The 25447-nt window shown below is 30.8% G+C and overlaps 2 protein-coding genes across 2 annotated transcripts; one reads left to right on the top strand and one right to left on the bottom strand.

The window, feature by feature from the left end:
• Positions 1-6648, bottom strand: HELRODRAFT_172779 (hypothetical protein; the record flags this gene model as incomplete). Its single annotated transcript, XM_009019418.1, has 5 exons — positions 1-203; positions 1080-1245; positions 5263-5344; positions 6149-6246; positions 6628-6648. The coding sequence occupies 5 exons, from the start codon at positions 6646-6648 to the stop codon at positions 1-3; spliced, it is 570 nt and encodes a 189-aa protein (XP_009017666.1).
• A 14394-nt stretch (positions 6649-21042) lies between these two features.
• On the top strand, positions 21043-22861 carry HELRODRAFT_172780 (hypothetical protein; the record flags this gene model as incomplete). The annotated part of the gene is made up of 2 exons (XM_009019419.1): positions 21043-21346; positions 21738-22861. 2 exons carry the CDS (start codon positions 21043-21045, stop codon positions 22859-22861), a joined length of 1428 nt encoding a protein of 475 aa, XP_009017667.1.
• Between the last annotated feature and the right edge of the window lie 2586 nt (positions 22862-25447).

The following is a 25447-nucleotide window of genomic DNA, read 5'->3' on the forward strand; positions in this document are numbered from 1 at the left end:
TTATGCAGATAGGTAGTTGAAGCGAATTAGTTTTTTGATGAGAGATTGTAGCTGCTGAAGTTGTTGTTGCGTGGCAAAACCAGACCAGGAGGGAGCTGCATATTTGATGCGTGAGATGATAAGTGATTCGGTGATGTCGAATAATTTGACGCCTCTGAGACCATGTGAACGGAGTGTTTTGAGTGCGTGAAATGTTTGAAAGCCTTTTGTGATGATGTAATTGATATGAGGTGCTATATTGAGTGTGGAGGTGAATGTGATGCCTAATATTTTTAGTTGATTTGTGCGAGTGATTGATGGGTGTTCAGGAGGTAATGTTATTTTTTTACGGCTATTGTAAATGATGAGTTCGAATGATTTATTGAGATTAAGTGAAAGGTTGCATTGTTTTGACCATGTAGTTAATGAGTCGAGTTATGATTGGATGGTGTTTGAGTTAGATGATGGGATGATAAGGTAGGTGTCGTCAGCGTATTTGATGATTTGATTTGAGCTATGAAAAGTTTTGAGAGTAGAAGCATTGGTGATAAAGGTAGATGGTCCAAAGACAGAACCTTGAACTACGCTAGAATTAATATGTAGAGTAGGTGAAAGAGTAGAGATAAAGAGAGTAGAATGACTCCTACAAGAAATTGTAAATGTGGTCAGGTAGAGGAAGAGAGGCTAACTTATTTGAAAGTGAGATATGATTGAGAGTGTCAAAAGCTTTAGAAAAGTCGAGAGCGATAAGATGAACATAATTATTATTTTTAGGAAAGATGTTATTGTGGAAGTAAGAGAGATGATTGCGAATGTATATGAACCTGTATGGCGAAATGCAAACTGATCTTGTAATATAGTGGTTTGATGGAGGGATGGTTGAAACATGGATGACCTAACGATGAATATTTCTAGAATACGTGAAAGTATGGGAGTGATAGATATTGGGCGATAATCTATTGGTGATGATGGGTAATTTGTTTAAGGAATTGGATGAAGTGTGCTGGATTGAATAAATGAATGCATTAAGCAGTGATTGTAGAGTGAACTTAAGTGCTGGAGATGAATGGAGGGATGATTTGTAGAAACCATGCTGGGACCTGTACCGGATGGACAGGCCTTCGTTAGCATGTGCAGGACGGAGTATGGGGTAAATTGTTGATGTTGACGACTATTGATTGTAGTTGCTTTTTTTGGTGGAGTCTTGTAGGACGGGTCGGTTGACATGGAAGCAAAGTGGGTATTGAGTGTGTTGGCATCAATTTGCTGTGAAGTTTGTTAAGTTTTATGTTTTATATTAAAACATTATGATTTATAATATACATTTATTTTTCTTTGGACCAAATGTTCTTTGCTTTGTATGTAACTTCACTTTTTCTTTTTCTGTTGATCCGGTGGATAATAAACAAGTCGAGAACGTTGCTTAGTTTATTTCTCTTCTTTTAATGTCTTTCAATATTATATCAATTAATTAAACGATCTACGTAACAAGAAATTTAACAAAGTTGACGTGTTGAATGATTTGTTAGTGCCTCTAATCTTGTTGATTTAGTCCCACATGACTTTGCTTTCACGCTTACTGTTAGTGAAAGTTTTTGAGTTGAAGTTGAAATAGTTTATTGATGTATTTGGTGATCGCTGCGGCTTTGAGGATGGATCCTGATCTCATGAATTTATTTTTTTGGCAATGCAGATATTTGATGAATGGGCTGATGAATGAAGAGTCTGATGATCTGATCGTGATGTTTGATGTTGGGTAGTACATATGGTAAGTTGAGTTGATGATTTTATAAAATTTATCAAAACAGTGTTACAAAAAATTGTGAAATATATATATATATATACATATATGTATATATATGGGCAGAACAAAATTAAGTTCAGCATATGTATGTGTGTATATATGACATATGTGTATATGAAGTCGATGGAAGAATAAGTGTTTGTATGATTGCTTGCGGCTATTCAGATTCATGAACTCATTATAGTTGTGGTGTATGTATGTATATATATACACATCTATATATGGAAGAATAAGTGTTTGTATGATTTCTTTTAGTTACTCAGACTCATGAACTCTATCTTTATAGTTGTATGTATTGTATATATAGATATATGTTTATATATATATATACATATATATATATTTACAATATTCTATAAATTGTAAAAATTATGGTCTATTACCAACATATATATATATATATATATATATATATATATGTTGGTAATATATGTTGGTATATATATATATATATACATATATATATGTATGTATATGTAGTTGATGGATGAATAAGCGTTTGTATGATTGCTTTCAGTTATTCAGACTCATAATATTGTATATTTATATTATATCTTATATTTGTATATATATATACATATATATATATGTATATATATATGTTTATGTGTTTATGTGTTTGTATGTCTATATGTAGTTATGTAGTTGATGGAAGAATAAGTGTTTGTATGATTTTTTTTGGTTCTTCAGACTCATAAACTCTATCTTTATAGTTGTATATATATATATATATATATATATATATATATATATATATATATATATGTTGTTGCTAAAAGAATAAGGGTTTGTATGATTGCTTTCAGTTATTCAGACTCATGAACCCTATCATTGTATATATATGTGTGTGTGTGTTTAATGTTTCATTAATCATGTTTTGTAGCATTACTCTACAGAATTTTCATAATTTAGTTAAATTTTCATGTTTTCATTGTTAAGGTGGCTGTGCCCAATCAGTCACAGTCATCCTGTGCCTCAAACTTGTTTTTTAGTCAAATAAATAATAAATACGTTCGACGTCGCACAATCGCCAATATTCACATCGCAACTACATACCACAACATCGCTACTAATATAATAATTATACTAACTTTGATGGTAACCTCAATCAATCAATCAACCAGTCAGTCAACCAACTAATCAATCAATCAATTAATCAATCAATCAGTTAGCTTGTACAGCGCTTTTTCCGCGATGTTCAACAGCGCTCCTCAATGAATTTTGCAAACAGTTGGGTCTTGAGATCCGCTCTGAACTTTGTAAGTGATGGAGAAGTAGCCAGAGAAGTAGGTAAAGGGTTCCAGAAAAGGGCCAGAAAAAGCAAAAGATTTATCAAAAGATTAAAAAACCTCGCTAGTTTTACGATGCACAAACCCGTTCATATACAGTTATACAATCGAAAGATCCTACAGTTCGACAGACAAGTAAACTTAAATAACCAATATAAAAAATATAATCTAAAGGTTCTGCAGTTCTACAAGGATAAAAAAATAGCTAATATTCGAAATAATATTAAATTGAAATTATAACGCAACTAGACAATTACAGCGGTTTTAACAATATTCTTGCTTTATTTATTACTTGTTTAATTCAATTTTATGCTATTTGTTAGGCCTATTATTTATATTTTGAGTAAATTTTTTGATTGAAGCACTTTGTTAATATATTGTTTTATTGATTTGTTAAATATATTATGTATGACAGTAATTTTCGGGTATTTTTGTTTTTGAGACAAAGTCGATCAAGAGTTTGTCGATCAAGTGTGGAAACATTTTGTGAAAGTTATCAGCAGTACATACCTGTAAAATGTGTAAGAACGCAAAAAAACATTTTTTCAACTAAATTTAAATTTTTAAGAAATGCTATAAAAAAAATTGTGAATTTGAGAAAAAAAACAAATTGCTATCCTTTTAAAAAAAATCAAACCATAAATCCTAGTTTTTGGAATCATGTTAAGAAATTAAGTAATAGCAGAGGAAGTATTTATTTGATGTGGATGATAATGGTAATATAACTTTGCTAGTTGAAGTAAGACTGGAATTACAAACTTCGTCATCCATTTTATAGAAAAACGAACAAAATTGCCAATTTTCAAGAATTGTTGTAGAAAGTGCTGGATTTGTGAGTGAGTATCTCAGTTTTTGTTTAATATTTTTTAAATTCCGGGTTTTCGCCAAACGAATGGAAATTAACAATGTCGTACCTATTTTCAAAAAGGGATCAACAACATTTTACATCAATATTTATCGCGACGACACAAATTTCTCTCTATGAGGACATGGGGAAAACATATAAAGAGCTTTGAGGTTAAACCCAGATCTTTCAGGTAGTCATTTGAATCCGACAAATTTAATCTCTCACCGATCTCACGTATTGTTATTCGCCGGTTTGCATCAACTAATGCCTTTATCGCATCTTTTCCAGCTTTAATCTCCCCTTCCAGGACGTGGTGCATCTTCGACATCAAAATTACCGGATGGAAATTTTGCAAACCAGTTCTGGCACTGGCGTATTGTCAACACATCTTCTCTATACATATCGGTTAAGTTCTTTCTGGCTTGAATAGCATTTTTACCTCTTCTATGGTAAAAATGTAAAGCATGACGAAAATGCTTCTTATTGCTCTTCATATTTCAAGGGGCACCGACCAAAAACTACTGTGTAAAATCAATTGAACTTATTCACACACGAGCCTTGCACCACATCAGATGTCAAAACATATAATGACATAAGTGTGAAGTTAGCTGTGAAAAAATGCAAATGAATTCTCGGTCGGGATAAAACGTATCACCCGAAAAAATGAATATCAACCATAGGAGTATCCATCTCCGGTTTTACCACAATAAAATACGATAGTAAGACGTTTGATCATAAAAAAAAATCAATAAAATGTCAATTATTACAAAAAAATGTTTAATGTTTACGCGTTTAATTCCATAGAACTAAGAAAAATTATTAGGCAGGTAATAATTATTATGCCATATCCATTATATCAATCAATCAGTCAATCAATCAATCAGTTTATAAAGCGCTATTTCCGCGATGTTCAACAGCACTCCTCAATGAATTTTGCAAACAGTTTGGTCTTATGATCATGATATCAACATATATCGCTAAGTACAAAAATTCTTAATTTTTCAAACTGAATATTAATATGCACCGTAAATTGTAGTCATAAACGATAAAATAAAATTTGTGTTTATTATTTTATTTCATTTCATATAAAAAATAATCTGAGTTACGTTAATCAAAAAAGTTACTTAAAATTTTAACGGAGTCAAATTTTAAGGTCATAAAATTTCAAGAAATATAAATCACTTGAACAAAAATAATCAACGCGAATGTAAAAAAATATAACGATTATAACATGTTATCTTTTGATTGATAAAGAAATTGAATTAATTTCTTCATGTCATATTGTTAACATAATCGAAATTCTCGGAATGAGAGCTTTCCTGCTTTTAACATTTGTAGTTTACCTTCCAGTGACTGGGAGTTGATATGAGGCGCGGATCGGACTTTGGATCGGGAATTTGGCTGACTTGATGTAGTCTATTCGATCTAGCAAAAATTTGGTGGAAATGAAATTATTTCGTTTGTTTATCCATAGGAATACACCTATTACCATTAGCCAACAATTGCATAAAGAATTGCTATCTGCTGCAGAGCTATCATTCAGCAATGCAGTTCTCATGTTTATTCTCAACTCTAATATCTGTACATAGAGCCACAGCGTTGACGATTTAAGGAAAGCATATATTTTATCTACAGCAGTCGATCTTGGAATTACTGGTAGTGTTTGGCAGAAATTGCCAGACAGTAGTATCATTGACCCTCCAAAAAAACATGGGTTCTTGCAAAGATCTTTTATAGTTCTATATAATGCTTTTATAATTTTATTCAATGCTTCTAATGCTTTGTTGTGAGCTATTCTGCATTTTTCTCAGATAATTATTTTACTTGTTGTCTCAACTTTTGCCATTGATGAGTGTTTTGCAATGTTACATGTGGGCTCTACAGTGCTCAGTCGATCTTGGAATTACTGGTAGTGTTTGGCGGAAACTGCCAGACAGTAGTATCATTGAGCCTCAAAAAACTTGGGTTATTGCAAAGATCTTTTATAGTTCTATATAATGCTATTATAGTTTTATACAATGCTTCTAATGCTTTGTTGTGAGTTATTCTTCATTCATCCCAGATGATTATTTTACTTGTCTCAACTTTTGCTTTTGATGAGTGTTTCGCAATGTTGCATGTGGGCTCTACAGTGCTTTGGTTGGGTCACAAATCAAACTTGACAATAACATTTCATTTAACTTTTTTTGTCAATTTTCTTGAAGCATCTGACACATTTAATGACATTACCTGTTGACATGGCTTGAGAAACCAAACGAAGTAGCAATGCAGTGGCCGGCGAGATGGCTCAGTGGTTCAAATGCTCCCTGAGTCAAACCTTTCAATGGCTATCATATGCTCAGCGTATATGATGCGGTGCTTGCGCGTGCACATAAAATACATGTACACGTCGTGTGAAAAGGATAAACAGCCTTTGCGGCAAAGATGGCTGCTTCAGATCAATAGCTGAAGACATGAAGAACATAATGAAAAAGATATATCAATAATATATCTGTAACATAGTAAATGGTTCTGCGTATGTCAGAGCTACAATAATAAAGACTAAAAAAAAGAGTAGTCTCTATAGCTTCAATCATATTTCATGCAGCAAACGCAACAGATTATCAACATCAACGGTTCAAATTACTACATCAGATGCACCGCAAGGGTTGATCTTTTGAGCAATGTTATTTTTGATCTACACTCCACATGTGTTTGATATAATTTACTGTCATGGTTTGGTTGGCCATTTTTGATGATTTCCAATTTATTGCCTCTGAACCCTCGTCTATGTTTCATATTCGGAAAAAAATTCAAAGTTAAAATCATTGATTGATTGACAAAAAGACTTTAGTTTAACCAATCCAAAACACAATTTTTTTTTCTGTTGGCACGCGGCAACACCTTTAAAAACTGATATTAATTCAATTATCATTAAAAATATAAAAATAAAGTTTTGTTTTACAGCAACAAGTCTTGGCTTCATAATTGATTTGAATTTGTCAATGCATGGTTATATAAGAACTCTGTCCAACGCTTGTACTTAGCAACTGTATAAATTGAAAAAAGTTATCTGAACTGAAACATCCTGACAGAAAGTAAAAAGATTAAGGATAGATGGACTGAATATATAAAAGACTTGTTCACAGACAAGAACACATACAAAAAAGAAACGCTTGAAATTTTGAAAAGCAAAAAAATAATCAATGAAGAAGAAAATGAAATAACGAGAAAAGAAATTACAAGAGCAATAAGTAAAACAAGAAGAACAACAAAAGTACAGAGAAGGATGGTATTCCGATAGAACTGATAAGAGCAGGAGGACAAGTCGTGTGTAAAGAAATTCACACAATCTGTCAAGAAATTTGGAAAAGCGGCCAAAAGAATGGTGCAAGTTAGTTCTGGTTATGCTGCCAAAAAAGGGAGACCAAAAAAACAGTAATAATTACAGATCAATTGCACTAATTCTGCACATATGCAAGATCATGCTGGCCATCATAAAAGAACGACTGGAAAAGGTCATAGAGCAACATTTGCATGAAAAACAAGCAGGCTTCAGAAAAGACGGAAGCACGAGCCAACAAATTCTGATGTTGAGAATGCTGATGGAAGATACAAAAAGTAGCGGTCAGACAATCTATCATTGCTTTGTTGATTTTATGAAAGCGTTTGATCCTGTCTGGCATGAAGGTTTGTGGGCAACATTAGAAAGTATGGGAACATCAGAAAAGCTGGTCAAAGTACTGAAAGGACTTTATGAAGAATCAAAAATGTCGGTAATAATAGGTACAGAACTTGGGGATTGGATAAAGGCAGACATTGGAAGCAGACAGGGCGATTCAATATCACCAATACTATTTATACATTGTTAGAAAGAGCAATGGAAAAAATGGAAAATTCGGAATTGGGTGGAATTGGCATAGGAAGGAGAACTGTCAAAAATTTCAAGTTTGCAGACGATATAGATCTTCTAGTTTCCAATGAAGAAGGTTTACAAAAGCTAATTGATCTAAAACATGTAGGGGGAAAAGATCAACAAAGACAAAATAAAGGTGATGATTACGGGGAAAGGCAGAAACAATGCGAATTTCAAATGAATCAGAAAAACTCGAACAAGTAGGCCAGTTTGTGTATCTTGGCAGTCTTATAACCTGTGACAACAACTGCACAAAAGAAATTGACAGAAGGGTAGCAATAGCCCATGGAATGTTTGCATCATTGAAGGAAATATGGAAAAGTGGAAAGATATCTATAAAAACAAAGTTGATAATCTTGCGTTTTTCCGAGCTTGCTCTATGCATGTGAGACATGGACAATAAAGAAAAGTGACAAAGACAGATTGAAAGCATTTGAGATGAAGTGTTACCGAAATTGGTTGGGAATCAGTTGGAGGCAAAAAGTAAAGAACGAAACTATCAGAAATCAACTTGGAAGACAAAATGCGTATATGACAAAGTTATAGAAAAAAAATTTGTGATTTTTTGGACACATTTGTAGAATGAGGGAAAAAAGATTGATTAAGATATGGTACTTATGAAAAAAAAATGGAAGAAAAAAGTTGGTGGACCTGCAAAAAAATGGATAGATGACATTACTGAATGGATGGTGTTGGTATTCTGAATTCAATAAAACTGGCCAAAGATGGAAAAAGTTTTTGGAAAAAAAATGTAAAAAGCATGCTTAGATGTACACCATCGGCTTAGATGTACACCATCCTCCTTTGATGAACAAAGGAGGATCATGGATTGATTGATTGATATCTGAATGTATGCAATACTAGACTATTGTAATTGTCTTTTTAATGGTCTGCGATAATCTACATTAGTTACAGGTAGACAAAACAATTATCTTTACAATTTTAGCGATAATGTTTGTGTTACAGAATGTTCACCAAAGTACTTTGGTAACAAATGTTTGCCAAAAATCAACAATATTTGTCACTGATCGTTACAATTCTTATGACACTAAAGAAAAAAAAACTAAACATGCTGAAATATTACGAAAATCCATGAACTAAAAAATGTTGAAAATTAAAATGAATATAATGTAAAAAATAAATAAGAGTTATTAATAAAAAAAATAATTATTAATAATTAAAATATGAAAATTTGAGGAAAACTTAATAATGAAACTAAACTCTAAAGCGCATTGAAAATGTGTTCCGTGCGTTTGAAAGATGCTTGCGGGACACGACGAGCTCAAATCAAGTTGAAGTCGCATGTTGGTACATCAGAAAAAAAATCTAAATACGCATAAATATTATGCAAATACATGAAATAAATCAGTTGAAAAATAATTAAAATGAATAAAATTTTTAAAAAATGAATCAATATTTATTAAAAAATAAAAATGTAAAAAATATATAATTTGATGAGTTTAATGAAAACCATGGAATTATATAATTCAATGACGGAAACTAAAGAGTGAGATCAGACTCCAAAAATGTGCAAGTATGTGTTCGAGGGCCAGTATAGTTATAAGTATATGCCATGGATATATATAATGGATATGGCAAGTCTCATATGTATATATATATATATATATTCATACATCGGTTAAAATAAATTTTTGCAAAAAATCTTGATCCATAGAACCTAAAACTTCAATGAAAAATTAATTTAAAAAAACATTTAGCTTTTTATCTATGTTTAAAATATCTCTTGTTTTCGATTATCGTCATAGCTTCCGTAGTTGAGTTATTACCAAATGAGAATATCGCTTTAAAAAACTAGCAACATAAGTTGGTAATGTTTGATTGCTAACGTTGCTGGTGTGTTTCAGTTGCGTTGGGCTTTTTTGATACTAATTTCCAAAATTTCAAGTTGCACTGTTATCCCTCACTCTGCTCTGCAATGGATATTCTGAATGAATCACAATCATTCATTTATTCATATTAATTTGTCTTTACGTTTTATTTAATTATTGTTATAAACGTGATATGTAAATTCATGAGAATGTATGTATACCAAATGTATGACCGCTCATTATTACTGTAATAACAATAGCTGACAATCATACATTGACAATTGACATTGACAATCAGGACATTGTGACATTGATAAGGAGATCGAGATTGCGGTGGTATGGACATGTGTTGAGAAGGGATGAAAGGGTCGGGATTAGGCGAGCGTTGGAGTTCGAGGTTGAAGGAGTGGTAGGAAGGGGTCGTCCGCGATTGGGATGGAGAGAGCAGGTGGAAAAGGACAGGGTGAAAGCGGGGTTGCGTGATACTGAGGCGAGTGACAGATGTGGATGGCGTCGAGGTGTATTTCGGTTTCATCATAGGTAGCCAAACGGCAACCCCCGATCTCGGGGAAAATGTCGTCTAAACGTGTGTTGTTGTTGACAATCATACATTTGTGTACCTTTTTTTGAATATATAATCATCTGAAGCTGAACCAAATTTCATAAACTTTTATGTTGTCTCTTGAATTTGCATTGTATATATAAAAAATGGGAAATGTCTTCATTCAATTTTAATAATTTATAGTTATTGATAAAAACCAGAGTAAATTAATGATTAATCTGCCTATATATTGTATGCCAAGAATATGAAATGGACTGTTTTTAGCAAACTGTGTTAATTCTACATTTAATCAGTGATAAAATAAGTAAAATTTAAATAAATTTTTTAAAATGTATTTTCAATAATTTACTTCTAGTGATTAAAATAAGGATAGTTTTATATTTAAGTGCAAATCATTTATGTAAGTCAATGGCAACTACTTTGACAACAAAGAGACAAATGTTTAAAAATATTATATTAAAAACTGTAAATGATATGAAATGATATCTTTTTTCCATAGAAACTTCCAATTGATATAGCATTATCTAAAGTTTATCTCAAAAAAAGTTATATTTTGTATGAAAAAATGAATTAGATAAAAAAGTGAATTATTAAAACTGACAAATAATGTAAGGAAAGGGTTAAAACTGATAAGTTTACATTCTGGAATGAAAAAAGTTGATATAATGATGACTTGAAACTAGTTAATATATTGCTGCGGTAAAATTATGATGTAGATTAATGATTATATTAATAATTATTGAAATATCTGATCATATTTCAATGATCAGATATTTACAAATGCAGATGAGAATGCAATAATAAACTCTTGCAGAAAATGCATGTTTAAATTGAAATCAAAAATTTGATAACATTAAATGATTGGATATAAAGGCATACATGTTAGGTAAAGAAGGTCTTGAAAATAATTTTGTTAGTTGATGAATATATAAAAAAGTATAATGAACATTTTTCAATATTGGGGTTTAATTTATATTTACAACATTAAAAATTTTTTGTTGTCAGCATAATTTCAAAAACTAATTATGAAAGGAATGAAAAATTGAAGGCCAATTGTTTAATGTTTTGAATGAAAAAACAAATTCAAAAACAATGAAGAATTTAAATAATTGTTGATGCATTATTTCAATTTGTTATATAATAGGGCATTCCAAAAGAGTAAATCTTAATTCTTAACTAAGCGGAATCTCCAACATTCTAAAAAGTAATCCATAAGTTCATAGTTCGATTAAATAAATGTAAATTAAATAATTTTTCTTTTTTTAAGACTTTTTAAGAATCCATTTTTAAAACATATATATAAAATATAAAAAATTTATAATGTTTAAAACCAATTAATATATGTATACATATAAAACCAATTAATATAAGCATATATGTAAAATTTATAATGTTTAAAACCAATTAATATATGAGTACATACACATATATACATACACATATTTACACACCCATACATATACTATACAATGTATAGTATACAAACTTACATTTTACTCAAACACATACACACACTTCCCAATATATATGTAAGCATTACATATAAACAGTACCTAAACAATCATATACGTATATATTGATATTGAAGAACAATACTTAAAAGATGAAATGAAAAAAATATTTGATCTGAATAATTGTAAATAGAGAAATTCAGTCACAGTATGGAATAGTAATAGCAATGTTAATGTATAAAAACGGAAAAGAGGTAATAAATTAAAGATTTGAAAAGGAAACAATAAATTGAATTCAATGTCAATCATAGTATGATTAAAAAGCAAATAAATTATAACAAAACCAAGAAAATTAAGAATAAAATAAACTATAAAAAAGTTGCAGGAATAATTGAAATTGAATAAAATTAATCACAGAATAATAAAAAATATTGAAGATCAAGTCATATAAGAGAACCGAAAGAAAAATTTGTGCACAAATAAATATAATAGATTAAAAACAATTATAAGTTAATAAGATCAAAATATAAAAAAAAATAAGTAGATACAAAACAAAGGATAAACGAGATATGGAAAGTTATTAGCTAACCATTCAGTCAGACAAAGTAAATTTTTGAAATAAATTGTATATAGATTAAGTATTATTTAATATGTGAAAATAAAAAATATTGTTTCAATTGAATGAATCAAATGTGAAGACTCAATTAGAAATGAAATATGATTGAAGTATGTTAAAGTATGTTGAAAATAATGATTTCATAGATAAAAAAATAAATGAAATATAAAATAATGAAGATGTTAGAGTGACGGGTTTTATGAAAACATAATGACTAAATAAAAAATACAGATTTTACCAACAGATAGCAAAAGTATGTTTAATATATATATAAAACAATTGTTCCTATTTTTATTCAATTGTAATATATGTTTTCTTGTATACTGTTTTATGATGATCATATAGAAAAAGCATAAAGCTAAAATCTTGTTTTCCCAAGGACAATCCCACATCTGAAATAAACTTGTTTAAAGATGGTTTCAAACTGTTGTACATTGAGATTGTCATTGCATTTTCCTAAGTCAAATTATAATATACGAAGTTAAAGTGCTTTAAAAATTACTTTATATATTTTCAAACCTGCACTTCTGATAAAGTTGAAGAACAACTCCAGATGATCCTTACTGAATTTGTACGTTAGAATAAATTTTTAGGTTGGAAGCAATGATACAATTTCAACAAAAAATGTATAGTGAAAAAATAGTTTCTAATTTATAAAAAATTTTTACCGGAATTTGTAACCAATCTTGAGTTCAGTTCATCATTGATTTCTTTAAGTTTTTTAATTTTTTCTTTAAATGCCTGAACATTTAATTTATATCTCTTTATTCTTCTATTGCAGCTGTAACACTTTCCTTGTTTTAGTCAATGTCGTACTTGATTGATTAGCTTTCCTTTTCAAACTTCTCGGCGTCAAAGCATCAATACCAGTCTGTTACATTTCAAGTATATATTCCAAAAATTTCATAAAGTAATTTTTAAATGACAATTCAGTTTTTTGAAATAGAAGCATCAATGAATGCAAGCCATATAAATTTTTTTTAGATAACTATTTGTATTTGAGAGTTGCAGAAAGTTTAATAAATTGTATTTGATACGTATATTATGTTATAACCTGTCAAACATACAAACCAATTTAACAGCAGATGTTGATGGTTTTTCAACTGGCCGCGATGATGTTGAGGGTAACTGAAATGTTAAATTATTAAAGTTTTATTAACACTGGACGTTTTTGAATATATGTTATTATTTGCAAGGCATCTAATTAATATCTTTAAGGTGATAACTCCGGTCAGAACGACAAGACAAATGTTTAATTATGTTTCTATCTTATACAAAAAACATAAACATGCTTCTTATGTTTTAATATAAATATAACAAAACTTAACGCAAAGCAAATTTTTAAAAATATTTGATAAAAACTGATATTTGTAATACTTGGTGGCTTATAATGTAACACAATCTTGATAATATATAGATTTAAAAATACGAACCAAATTTACACTTGACATCACATCAGTTATTAACGTTGCAGAAATATTATCGGAAATTAACTACATCTGAAGAAGGCTAAAAATACAAAATGTTTGAATTATGATAGAATCAGATTATTTGTTACGAACTTAAAAAATTAAAATAAGTTTATTTCCGGTATATAATTAATCATAACATAAATAAAGAACACTTCAGAAAAATTATCCTGACAACAATATCTTAATTTCGAAATTATAACTTTAAAAAAATTTAAATTATACAACTGAACCTTGAAATGATTGGTTTTTATATACGTAACACTAACCTTGTCAAATATCATTGGAAAAGCATCTTACCATTTAATGCATTTATTATGTTACTAATATTACTATTGTATTATATTATTATATATAATTGTTTGCTGATTATTATAATTATATTGTATAGTGTTATACTTTACAGCTATAGTATAGTGTAAATTAAATTAACCTGTGTAAAGTTACATTTTCATCTAAAAAAGATGATTGGTATTTTCTAATGAAACACACAGGCATTTTGATTTGGTTGAGAATCTGTGTCTGTCAAATCAAATACTAAGCAAATATTTTCTAATTAAAAATGTGTTATTGTTTTTAATATTATTTTGACAAGTTAAGAATTAAGATTCTCTAATAGTTTAATCTCAATGTCATGTCATTTGTACTTAACTACTTATGTATGTGTATTGTGTATATGTACGTTTGTATGTATGTATGTATGTGGAATGTAAAATGTATAAAACGAAATATATAAATGCAGAAAATTATACTAATCCCTTTTCTTTTTTAAATGTACTAAATATAGTATATAATATATAAAATGCAATACGAAATCGAATTTAAAACAGCAAACGAGACAAAAACTTCGCAAGCAATAATTTCAGATCAGACGATTAATCAAAGATGCTGACGAAGACAACTACGATGCTTGAACCATAGAACAAAAAACAATTTTTGTTATAAATTAATTTTTATGCCATATCCATTATGTCCATGGTATATGCCAGTTATTTACTCTGAATGTGTGAAAAAATTAACTGTGGCAACTTAACTAACGTCGAACCGACCTGCATGAAACGTATACGTTTATTAACAGTAGTGGGAGGTGTTAAGTTAACACTGTTAACTGATAGTGATATCGTGCTCGTGAAATTGTGTTCGCTGTGAAATGATGTTTGTCGTCAAAAGCAAAATTAATTTATATTAATTAATTAGTATAAATCTATGTAATGTAATGATAGTTCTGTTTTGTTCTGTAGAGTGTAGAACTGTAGAAGAGTAGATGTATGGTTTTTTGGTCTAATTTCTTTTTCTTGACCATTATAAAATTTATAACATTATTAATTAAAATTTAAAATTATTAGTCTATTCCATTAGTTAATAATTAAACTAAATTATTTTAAAAAATAGGAACAAGATAAGATTAAATTTATTTGTTAAATTATTTTTTTGTCTTTTCTATTAGTTTGGCTATCGCAATAGCTATGTATAGTTTATTACTATTATTAATAAATAATTGAATTAATTTATTAAATTAATTGTTTTTAAAAATAAGAACAAAATAAGATTAAATTTATTTGTTAAATTAATTTTTTTGACTTTTTGGAGTTATATATTACACATAAAATAAAGATAAGAGTAAAATTTTGTTTATTTATCAAATCACTACTTGGGGTGTATGTTATAGATAGCACAACAATAGTGATTAGCATTAGCATCATGGGCTTCTTAGTTTTTAAGTAGTTAGAATTAGTTAAAACTAAAATGTTAGATTTAAGGTTGGGTTTTTTTTAGTTGGATGTTTTGTTTAGTTTAGTTTAGACTAGACTACTAGAGGGATATATTCAATATTGATATATAAATATAATATATATATAATAATATGTATGATTTAGTAGCCAATTGATTTCAGGAATAGGAATAGGGCAAGTAATGCATTTGGTCTGTGTTGAGATTCTGTCATAGCACAGTAAGTTAGCATGCAGAACCCACAGAAAGAAAAGTATATCAGTGTTAGACTTGGATCTTGGAATATAAGTACAATCCTTGGAAAGATCATAGAAGTTACTGAAGCACTATTGAGGACAAGAGAAGACTTTGGCTGTTTATAAGAAGTTCCATGGAGGAATCAAGGGGCCAGAATAAAAGGGGCTAAAAGAAAGTATAAATTATTTGGTCAGGAAATGATAAAGCTGAAGAAGGAATAGAAATAATGATAAGTAATTGATTTAATACCAACAATTTGGTAGAATTCATACATTACTGTATGAAATAAGGTCTCCTTCCAACACACACACACACACACACACACACACACACACACACACACACACACACACACACATACACACATATATATATATATATATATATATGTGTGTATATATATATATATATGTGTATATATATATATATATATATATATATATATATATATATATATATGTGTGTGTGTGTGTGTGTGTTGGAAGGAGACCAAGCTGTGTGCAAAAATTAAATTCACTGAGCAAGTATTACAACAGTGTGAGCAAATTTGCGATAGTCGAAAAACTTTATTCGTACCAAATACATGAATATGTGAAGACATAAATAAGGTTTATTCATATATTTATTAAAATAGATGTATAATTCAGTTAAAAATGTTAAAATTCAAAAAATATAAAAAATTACTTTTTTTTATTATTAACGGGGTTTAAAGTGGTTCAGAAGATTATGGTCTGTGTAAGAACCACTACTAATTTGATCTCCTAATATCCTATCTGTCCGAGTTTGGCCTTGAAGTTGTTGAGTGAATTCGCAGAACTGCATCATCGCTTAGCTCGTTCCAGGCGTTGACCACTCTACTGCTGAAAAATTTGCTCTTTATTTTTCCATCCGAGTTTTTGAAAATCTTAAATCTGTGTCCTCGTAGTTTATCACTATTTACTAGCCTGAAAAATCTCGAGTATGGTGTTGTTTCCCTGTTCGTGATCAATTAATATGTTTGGATTAGATCTCCTCTACATCTTCTTTTTTCTAATGATGTTAAGTCGCATTTTTTCAATCTTTCATCGTATTCTATTTTTCCGATTCCTCTAACCATTCTTGTGGCTCTTTTTCTAAAACTTCCTCATCTTTTTGCATATATAGGCTCCATGCTTGAACACAGTACTCCAGATGAGGTCTGCCTAGGGTTTTATACAGTTTCAGTATGATATTCTTCTCTCTGCTGACCTTTGTTCTTCTTATAAATCCCAAGATCGTATTGGCTCTGGCCGCTGCAGCTGTACATTGTCTTGACGGTTTTGTTCTTTGATGAACAATGATTCCTAGATCCTTTTCTTCCTCTGTCGATCGTAGTTCTCTTTCACCAATTTTATTTTCATATCTAGCGTTCTTCCTCCCTAAGTGCATGACTGCACATTTGTCAACGTTGAAAAGCATTTGCCAGTCCTTGGACCATTGGTACAGTCTTGCTAGGTCTTTTTGCACTATTTCAGCATCTTCATCGTTGTTGACTTTCACACATAATTTGGTATCATCTGCAAACTTTTAAATCTTAGAGACTATTCCTTCGTTGATGTCGTTAATGTATATCACAAATAATAGTGGTCCCAATACCGATCCCTGAGGCACGCCACTTGTTACGTCTATCCACTTCGAGTTTATTCCTTTTATCCGCACCTGTTGTCTCCTATCTTTCAGCCAATTTTTTATCCATTGTAGCAGATTTCCTTCTACCCCACATGCCTGTAACTTTTTGGATAACCTTTTATGTGGCACCTTATCGAATGCTTTTGCAAAATCTAAATAATTACGTCTACCGAGTTATCCTAGTCTAGGTTAGCATAAACATCTTCAAAAAAATCCAATAGGTTAGATAGACAGGATCGTCCTTTCATAAAACCATGTTGGCTGTCATTGATTATGCAGTTAGAATTTAAGTGCTCGACTATATTCTTCTTGATATTTTTTTCTAATACTTTACATATAATGCAAGTTAAACTAACTGGTCTGTAGTTACTATTTTTGCTTCTACGTCCTTTTTTGAACAATGGCGTGACGATAGCGTCCCTCCAATCCCTTGGTATATTTCCTGATCTTAAAGAGTCATTAAATATTTAGCACAGTGTGGCTCCTACTTCATGTCTTATTTCTTTTAAAAATTTTGGGTGCAGCTCATCTATTCATGGAGTTTTATTCTCTTTGAGACTGCCTAGTATTTCGACAACCATCTCTTCTGTTATGTAAACACTTGTAAGCATCCTTTCTTAGCTTCCCCCAAACAATTTTTTGGCTCCTTTATGTTATTTAATTTTTCTTTTGTCAGCACCGATCCAAAGTAGTTATTCAGCATCTCAGCCATTTCTTTTTCTTCCGTTACAATGTTACCATGATCAGTCTTCAGAGGCTCCACTTTATCTTTCCTTTTTTGTTTACTTCTCATGTAACTGAAAAAGCTTTTACTGTCTTTACTTATGTTCTCACTTAGTTTTTCTTCATATTCCTTTATTGCTTTCCTGTTTGTTGCCTTTGCTAGATTTCTCTTTCTGATGTATTTATCCCTTGCTGCTTCTAACTCACTTTTTGAGATATCTTTAGCATTTCTGAGATATCTCTGTCTTAACTCCTGCATCTTCTTCCATGCTTTAAATTTTGATCTACTTTAAATCAATTTTAATGTTAATCGGTATTTATCAGAACTTTCTACAAAACGATTTTACGTTATTATCAACTGATAAATGAATAAAGCTTTCACATTTCCGACGGAAATAAACAATGATAAATGCAGCGAAATATGACTAACGATGTAGCGCTTAAGTTAAAAAAGTTTTGAAAATACGAGGTTTGGTTATATAAAATTGAAAAAAAAATTATTTGAACTTTTATTTTTACAATACCGAGTTAGTTGTTTGATTTACTGCGCGGAAGAAAAATTAGCTGCGCCAGCCTGTTCAAACTACTGCGCGGGCGCGCAGCCGCGCAGCTTAGAGGGAATATTGGTTGTAAATCGTATTTATTGAGAACTAGTGACATTATTTGGCTGCCTAACAACGTTGTTTCGGTGTAAACACCATCTTCAGAGCCTTGTGTGAGATACAAATGTTAATATTAAAATAAATGGGAATGTAAACCATATAAAAAAATACAATAGTACCTAAATACGAATCACAACTTAAACGTATTATTAAGACAAACATCTCGATTCCTAACAACAGCAGTTGATTAAAATTAATAATTTATTAAAACACTAAGAGGGCGTCTAATTTAATAATTAAGAATAACATTCGACCATCAAATAAACTAGAGAAGACGAACCTCGTGTACCGAATTGATTGCCCAATGCCACACAAAGTTGTGTGAGAGTTACATCGGTCACACGAGAACTATATATATATATATATATATATATATATGTATATATATATATAGTTATTAGGAAATATCACCGCATTTTCTGCGTTGAAAAATGCGGTAATATTTCTTAATAATTGTATATACGACAGTCTGAACCCATATATATATATATAAATTCTACCGATTTATGTTTATCAACTTACGTTCGAATATAAGTTAATAAACACTAATAAATTGGTGGAATTTATAACATTCTGTCAAGAATTCGGTCTTTTACCAGCACATAAATATATATATATATAGATATATATATATATATATATATATACAATATTTTTTATTTATGAAATAAAATGACATAATCAAAGCATCTGGTACTATTGCTCGATGCCGACTGAATGGAACTACAGCATGACAGTCCCGCTATACAAAGGCAAAGGTGATCCATTGAACTGTTCATCATATCGGGGTATACGTCTGTTAGAACACTCCCTGAAAATTGTCGAGAAAATCATTGAGAGAAGATTAACGTCGTGAATCACAATCGGAAATTATAAATTAGGTTTCCTAGCGGGGAATTCAACTATTGATGCAATTCACATTCTTCGGCAACTGCAAGAGAAGTACCTCGCAAAGCATCAACAACTATCACACATTTTTGTAGACCTTGAAAAAGCATTTGATCGAGTTTCCCGTGAAGCAATCAGGTGGAGTCTACGTCGACAACTAATTCCAGGATATCTTGTTCGACTTGTGATAGAAATGTATACGAATACTAAGACTCTCGTCAGCACTATGGTTGGAAACACAAATGCATTTGACATCGGCGATGGAATTTACCAAGGCTCGATTCTCAGTCCACTGTTATTTATAACTGTGATGGAAGAAATCACAAAACCGATACGCACTGGTGTCATTTGAAATCTAGTATATGCTGATGATATCGTTTTAACAGCCACGTCTGAGCAGAATGCAGCACAGATGTTTGAAGATTGGAACACCAGACTCGCCAATCATGGATTCAAAGTCAACATCAGCAAAACCAAAGCAATGAACACTGGTGAACCCATCCAATTCACAGCTGCTGGACGATGGCCCTGTTCAGTTTGTAAAGCTGGTGTAGGTAACAATTCAATCAAGTGTCAGGAGTGTAACCAGTGATGTCACAAACGTTGTTCAAAAATAATTGGTACTTTATCTAGAGTGTCCAATTTTGTTTGTCCTGGTTGCATTAATTCACAACAACAAATTCGAAATAGCAATGTTTTTGAAGCCATTAAGGTAGAGAAAGTCACATCGTATCAATATCTAAGAGATGTTCTGTATTGTACTGGAACAGCTGAAGCTGCCGTTCGACCACACATACGTTCAGCCTGGAATAAATGGCATCTCCTTGCCTCTATATTGATGCGGCGTGACATCCCACTTCCACTATGATCCAAACTTTATAAATCTGTGATACGTCCGGTGTTGTTATATAGTGCAGAAACATGGCCAATGACAACCAAACTAGAACAACTTCAACGAACCGACATAAAAATGCTACGATGGATGCAATGAATTAGTCTGAAGGACCACATCAAATCTACCGAAATCTGGCGTCGTGCTGGTTTAGATGAATGCCGGCAACACCGTCTGCGGGGGTTTGGTCATGTCAAACGAAGTGGAAACAGTGCCATAACTTCTCTTGCAGATGTTGAAGTACCCGGCACACGTCCCAAAGGCCGTCCAAAGAAGTCCTGGTCGCAAACAATCGAGCAAGACATGAAAGCTCTAAATTTAAATGAAATGGATATAACTGATCGTCTAATTTGGCGCTAAAAGTTGATGGCAAAGAAAACAACTTCCTACCTCGGGGAACTGGGTCTCTGGAAGCTAAACGAAGATTGATTGAAATTATAATTTTTATTTAAGCTGTTAAATTATGATTTTTTTTAAAAATAGATGACAGACAATAAAATTTAAGATAACTAAATTGCAGAATGAAAGAGACATGGAAAGAGAAACTGGTTGCAAGTGTGTTTATGTTTATCTTAACTTTTATATCTACCGCTCTGCCAATAAAGTTTATTGACAACAAAGCACTGATTGCTCTTAAACAAAGATCCCCAGAATCAAGCATTCGATTAAAACGTGTTCTTAGACATCTTAATTGGTTTGCTGCTGGAGTGTTTCTTGCTACTACCATTGTTCACATGCTGCCAGAGGTTAGAGGAGGGTTTATCAATATCTCTACTCAACTGAAAAAGGACTTTGAAATCAATTGTAATGAGTCCAACTTGACCAGTAAGTTTAATATTTTTATATATTAATTCTTATATAACACCAACATAGTAGGTATGCTGTCAAAAGTATTGTCCTGAATTGTCAGAGCGCAATGTTTGACTTAGTATGGCATAGTTCTTAGAATGACTGTCAGTTAAATATTTAGGGGCGACTCCCTTAATACATTTAAAAACCATTAAACATGTTTTGAAAAAAACTCTTTAATAAACCGTAAGCCACATTTTCCTGATTTAAAAATTATTGAACACAAATTCATTTGACAATTACAATAAGATATTAAGTTAATTTGTTACGATATGTTATTTTAGTAACGAATAAAAATTCGTTTTTTGATTCGATTTTTGCTTTGTTAACATTGTGGATAAATAAATATTTGCATTTTATTTTGCAGGTTCTCAACGAAAAAGCCACATTATATTATTTTTTTTGGATGACTTTCCACTTGCAGAAGTTATCATGTGCCTCGGTTTCTTCATCATCATGTTTCTAGAAATTTTTTTGCACAAAATTTCTAATATCTGTCAAAGCAAAAACAATGACACCTTTAGAAGAAAATTTAATAGAAAATTCTATGATGCATTACGTAACAAGGATTTTGATGAACCATGTAGTGAAATCAGTTGTGAAAATAATTCTGTTAATAATCCCGAAAATAGTGTAGATTGTTCAAGTGAATTAAATTATGAAACTTCATCACTTTCTGTTACAAAAAACAAATCAATTACCATGATAGGAAAAAACTCTAAATATGACATCGAACCATATCATTTGAATGCAAATACATTTGCTCCTGATACCAAATGTGACAAAGACAATATTAGAGAACAGGTCAAATCAACAAAACATCGCCTGCCATTTTACAGGAATGGAAACTCAAATAAAGAAATTTTAACAAATTCTACCAGTTCAACATTTGGAGCAATAGTTTTTTTATTGGCGTTGATAATTCATTCAGTCATTGAAGGATTTGCACTGGGTCTAGTCAACACGTCTTTACAACTGTGGACATTATTTACCGCAATTATTATTCACAAAACTGTAGTCGCCACCACATGTGGAATTCGATTGGCTGAAAACTTTTCAACTGCTGTACAAAAAAATTTGAATGTTTTCTATAGAAAAAATGTCGACGATAGTGATTCAGATACTGGACAAATAGAAACAAATGTAAATAATGATGACCAAACCGACATTAACCCAAATGATTTTAGGGGAGTATCACAATGTAAGACATCTCACAAAGCTTACACAAGTGCATTTATATTCAGTTTATCTTCGCCATTTGGTATTCTTCTTGGTATTCTTATCAGCTTGTTTCAGCATTCAAATAGCCGTTCAAATTCTTTGTTTGCTGTTATCCTTCAAGGTTTGGCTACAGGAACATTCCTTTTTGTTAGTTTATTTGAAGTCATTTTTCCTCAGTTAACTCAGGCTCACATGGAACTGTTCGATTCATTATTATGCTTCTTTGGGTTTTTTTTGCTAGTTTTGTTAAGGTTGTTTTTTAAAGATTGAGCTAATGGAACTGGAATACGTTTCATCAAATTAAATTTCATCAAATGGTTTTTACTCTTGAATTTATCAACATTTTATTGTATAAAATTTATATTCAATTATAAAAAATATTTTACTAAAGTTTTTATATTATACAACGTTTGCAACTTAAGTTTTTTCATCCATTCTTGTGTCGAAGTTGAATTAAAAAAGAAAGGCTTATCATTTAAAAAACAGCTGCTAGGAAAACAAACAAACTTGTTGGAGGTAGAAGGAAAAATGGAAACGCATAGAAAACTAATGAAATAAAGATAGGTGGACATATAAAATATTGTATATATAAAACCATTATTAATATATAAAAACCATTGATAAAACAAAGAAACAACAAAGAAGCGCTTTGAAAAAACAGGTAAAACTGAGCTAGTGTTAGATATAATAATAGGGCTCATAACAAACCACAAATGAGTAAAATAAAATTAAAAAAAACATTTAAAACTTAAGTTTGTATGTACGTATGGTCCCGTTTTTGATAATAATTACGAGTGAGTTAATTATCAATTTCTGGTTTGAGTGTGACCGAGGACCGATATAACAAGCCACATCACTGTGTGGCATAGGAAATTAAACTGGTACATTAGTACACGATAAGTTATTATTTTTTGTGGCGTTGTTTATCCTAATCGTATCATTTTTATCTTATACAGAAAATGCTTTTTTTCGATAATCCTTTATCATTTTCTATGTAGTATGTTATTAACTATTGGCTGTATCTGCGTGTCCTTACATTATTCATTTTTTTATATTTTATGTGCCAATAATAAAGTTATATTATAAGTTATATAGAGTTATATGAGTGTTAAATGGCTCTTTGATATGAAATTAAATATGTTGAATTTAGAACATTTCGGCTGACATTAATTCGTTCACTCTAGAAATGTGGCGGAATGTTAAAAGATATCCGGCTTACACCAGCTTAAATTTAGCCGGAAAAGGTGAAAAAGTAAACAGTGAAATGCTTCAATAAAGTGCTAACAGTTGTGATAACGATAAATTATTTTGACACAAGGTGTATAATTCATTTAAAAGTAGTAATAACTACTCATGTTTTAGAACAAAAATCATCAAACTCTTTCAAAAGGAACTAACGACTTTTTTACCTTTTGCTAAAAAAGCGCTCTAAACGCTCTTTCGTCTTACAGTGATAATTTGAAGTCGAATGTCATCGTCTGCTTACGGCCACCTAGCGGCTCAAAAATAACGACTAGCGGGAATGTTTTTGCTTAAAATTTTATTACGCCAGCAACGTGACGTGAATGACATCTGACGTCATCGAATATCTGAAGCTTATGATGTCGAGGCAAATATCATATCATATCATATCAGACTTGACAGCTACAAACTGTTAACGTCATTTCGACTATGCGTCGATACAAAGTTTGTCGATACAAAGTTTGCCGATTGGGTAACCAGTAATGGTTCAAATGAAAATCAGAGTGGCGGTTCAACAACCATCAAAAGAGGCGATAGCAACAACAATGCTAAATTATCTGAGGCTCTTTATCTTTTCATGGGAGGATAATAGCATCTCAAAATTGAACGTCCCGCTAAAGTTATTTATAACCAAGCGTTTTTTAAAGATTGATAATTGTAAAAATCACTATACAAATCCCAATAGCAATAATAATATTGATAAGTAATAAACTTTTAATTAAATTAAACTCATCACAATTCGTGTCCCAATCAATGTTCCTAAGCATCTATGTTTAAAAACAAATGTCACAAAAATCTTATAGATAATCTTCATCATTGTATAATCTTGTATATCAGGGATGGGGAAAATTGCTAAAATGTTTCGTATAATACAATAAGATAAATCACGAATAATTATCAGTTATTCAGCCTGTTTCAGTCTGCCTGTTGTCAAGATTAACGTCTGTTGTTTTTGAACCATTTTCAAGTATCTAAAATGGTAATATAGGTAAAGTTTTATCAATCATGTTTTGAACCAATGATTTAATTGCGAAAACAATCAATCAGAATCACTTAAATAGTAAAATATAAGTAATTACCACATATATTAATTCTTATTAGTACTAATATGTATGGTAATCACAAACTTGTTTTAAAACGATCATATCAGCAACGATTCTTACAGTATTCAGAATTGATAATCATCAACTTGGCATTAAAATCTATTTTATTGTCATTAATCACATGCTAATAATGTATGCTTAAAATCCTAAGCTAAAATCATCGTCTACTTACGACTTTGATGCATTGCTGAAGAATTTTACTCCTGTCTTTAAGATCACCATCTTCCAAACTAGTGTTCAACTGTATACCTTTTTTTCTAAAAGGAAATAAATGATTTGAAAATAGGACAAAGGTAAAACAACAAAATCGACAATATAATAAAATCATAATTAAACAAAAATTGATAACATGATATATACGCTGGAAGGAGACCATATTTTAGACAGTATTGTCTGAATTCTATGAATTCTACAACAATTTCCAGAAAATTTTAATAAGGAAAATTGAAAAAGACAAACTTTAAATTGATTAATGCCAACAATTCGGTAGAGTTCATACAATACTAGGCTT

Source organism: Helobdella robusta (assembly GCF_000326865.2).
Source record: "Helobdella robusta unplaced genomic scaffold HELROscaffold_24, whole genome shotgun sequence".
NCBI classification, from domain to species: Eukaryota; Metazoa; Annelida; class Clitellata; order Rhynchobdellida; family Glossiphoniidae; genus Helobdella; species Helobdella robusta.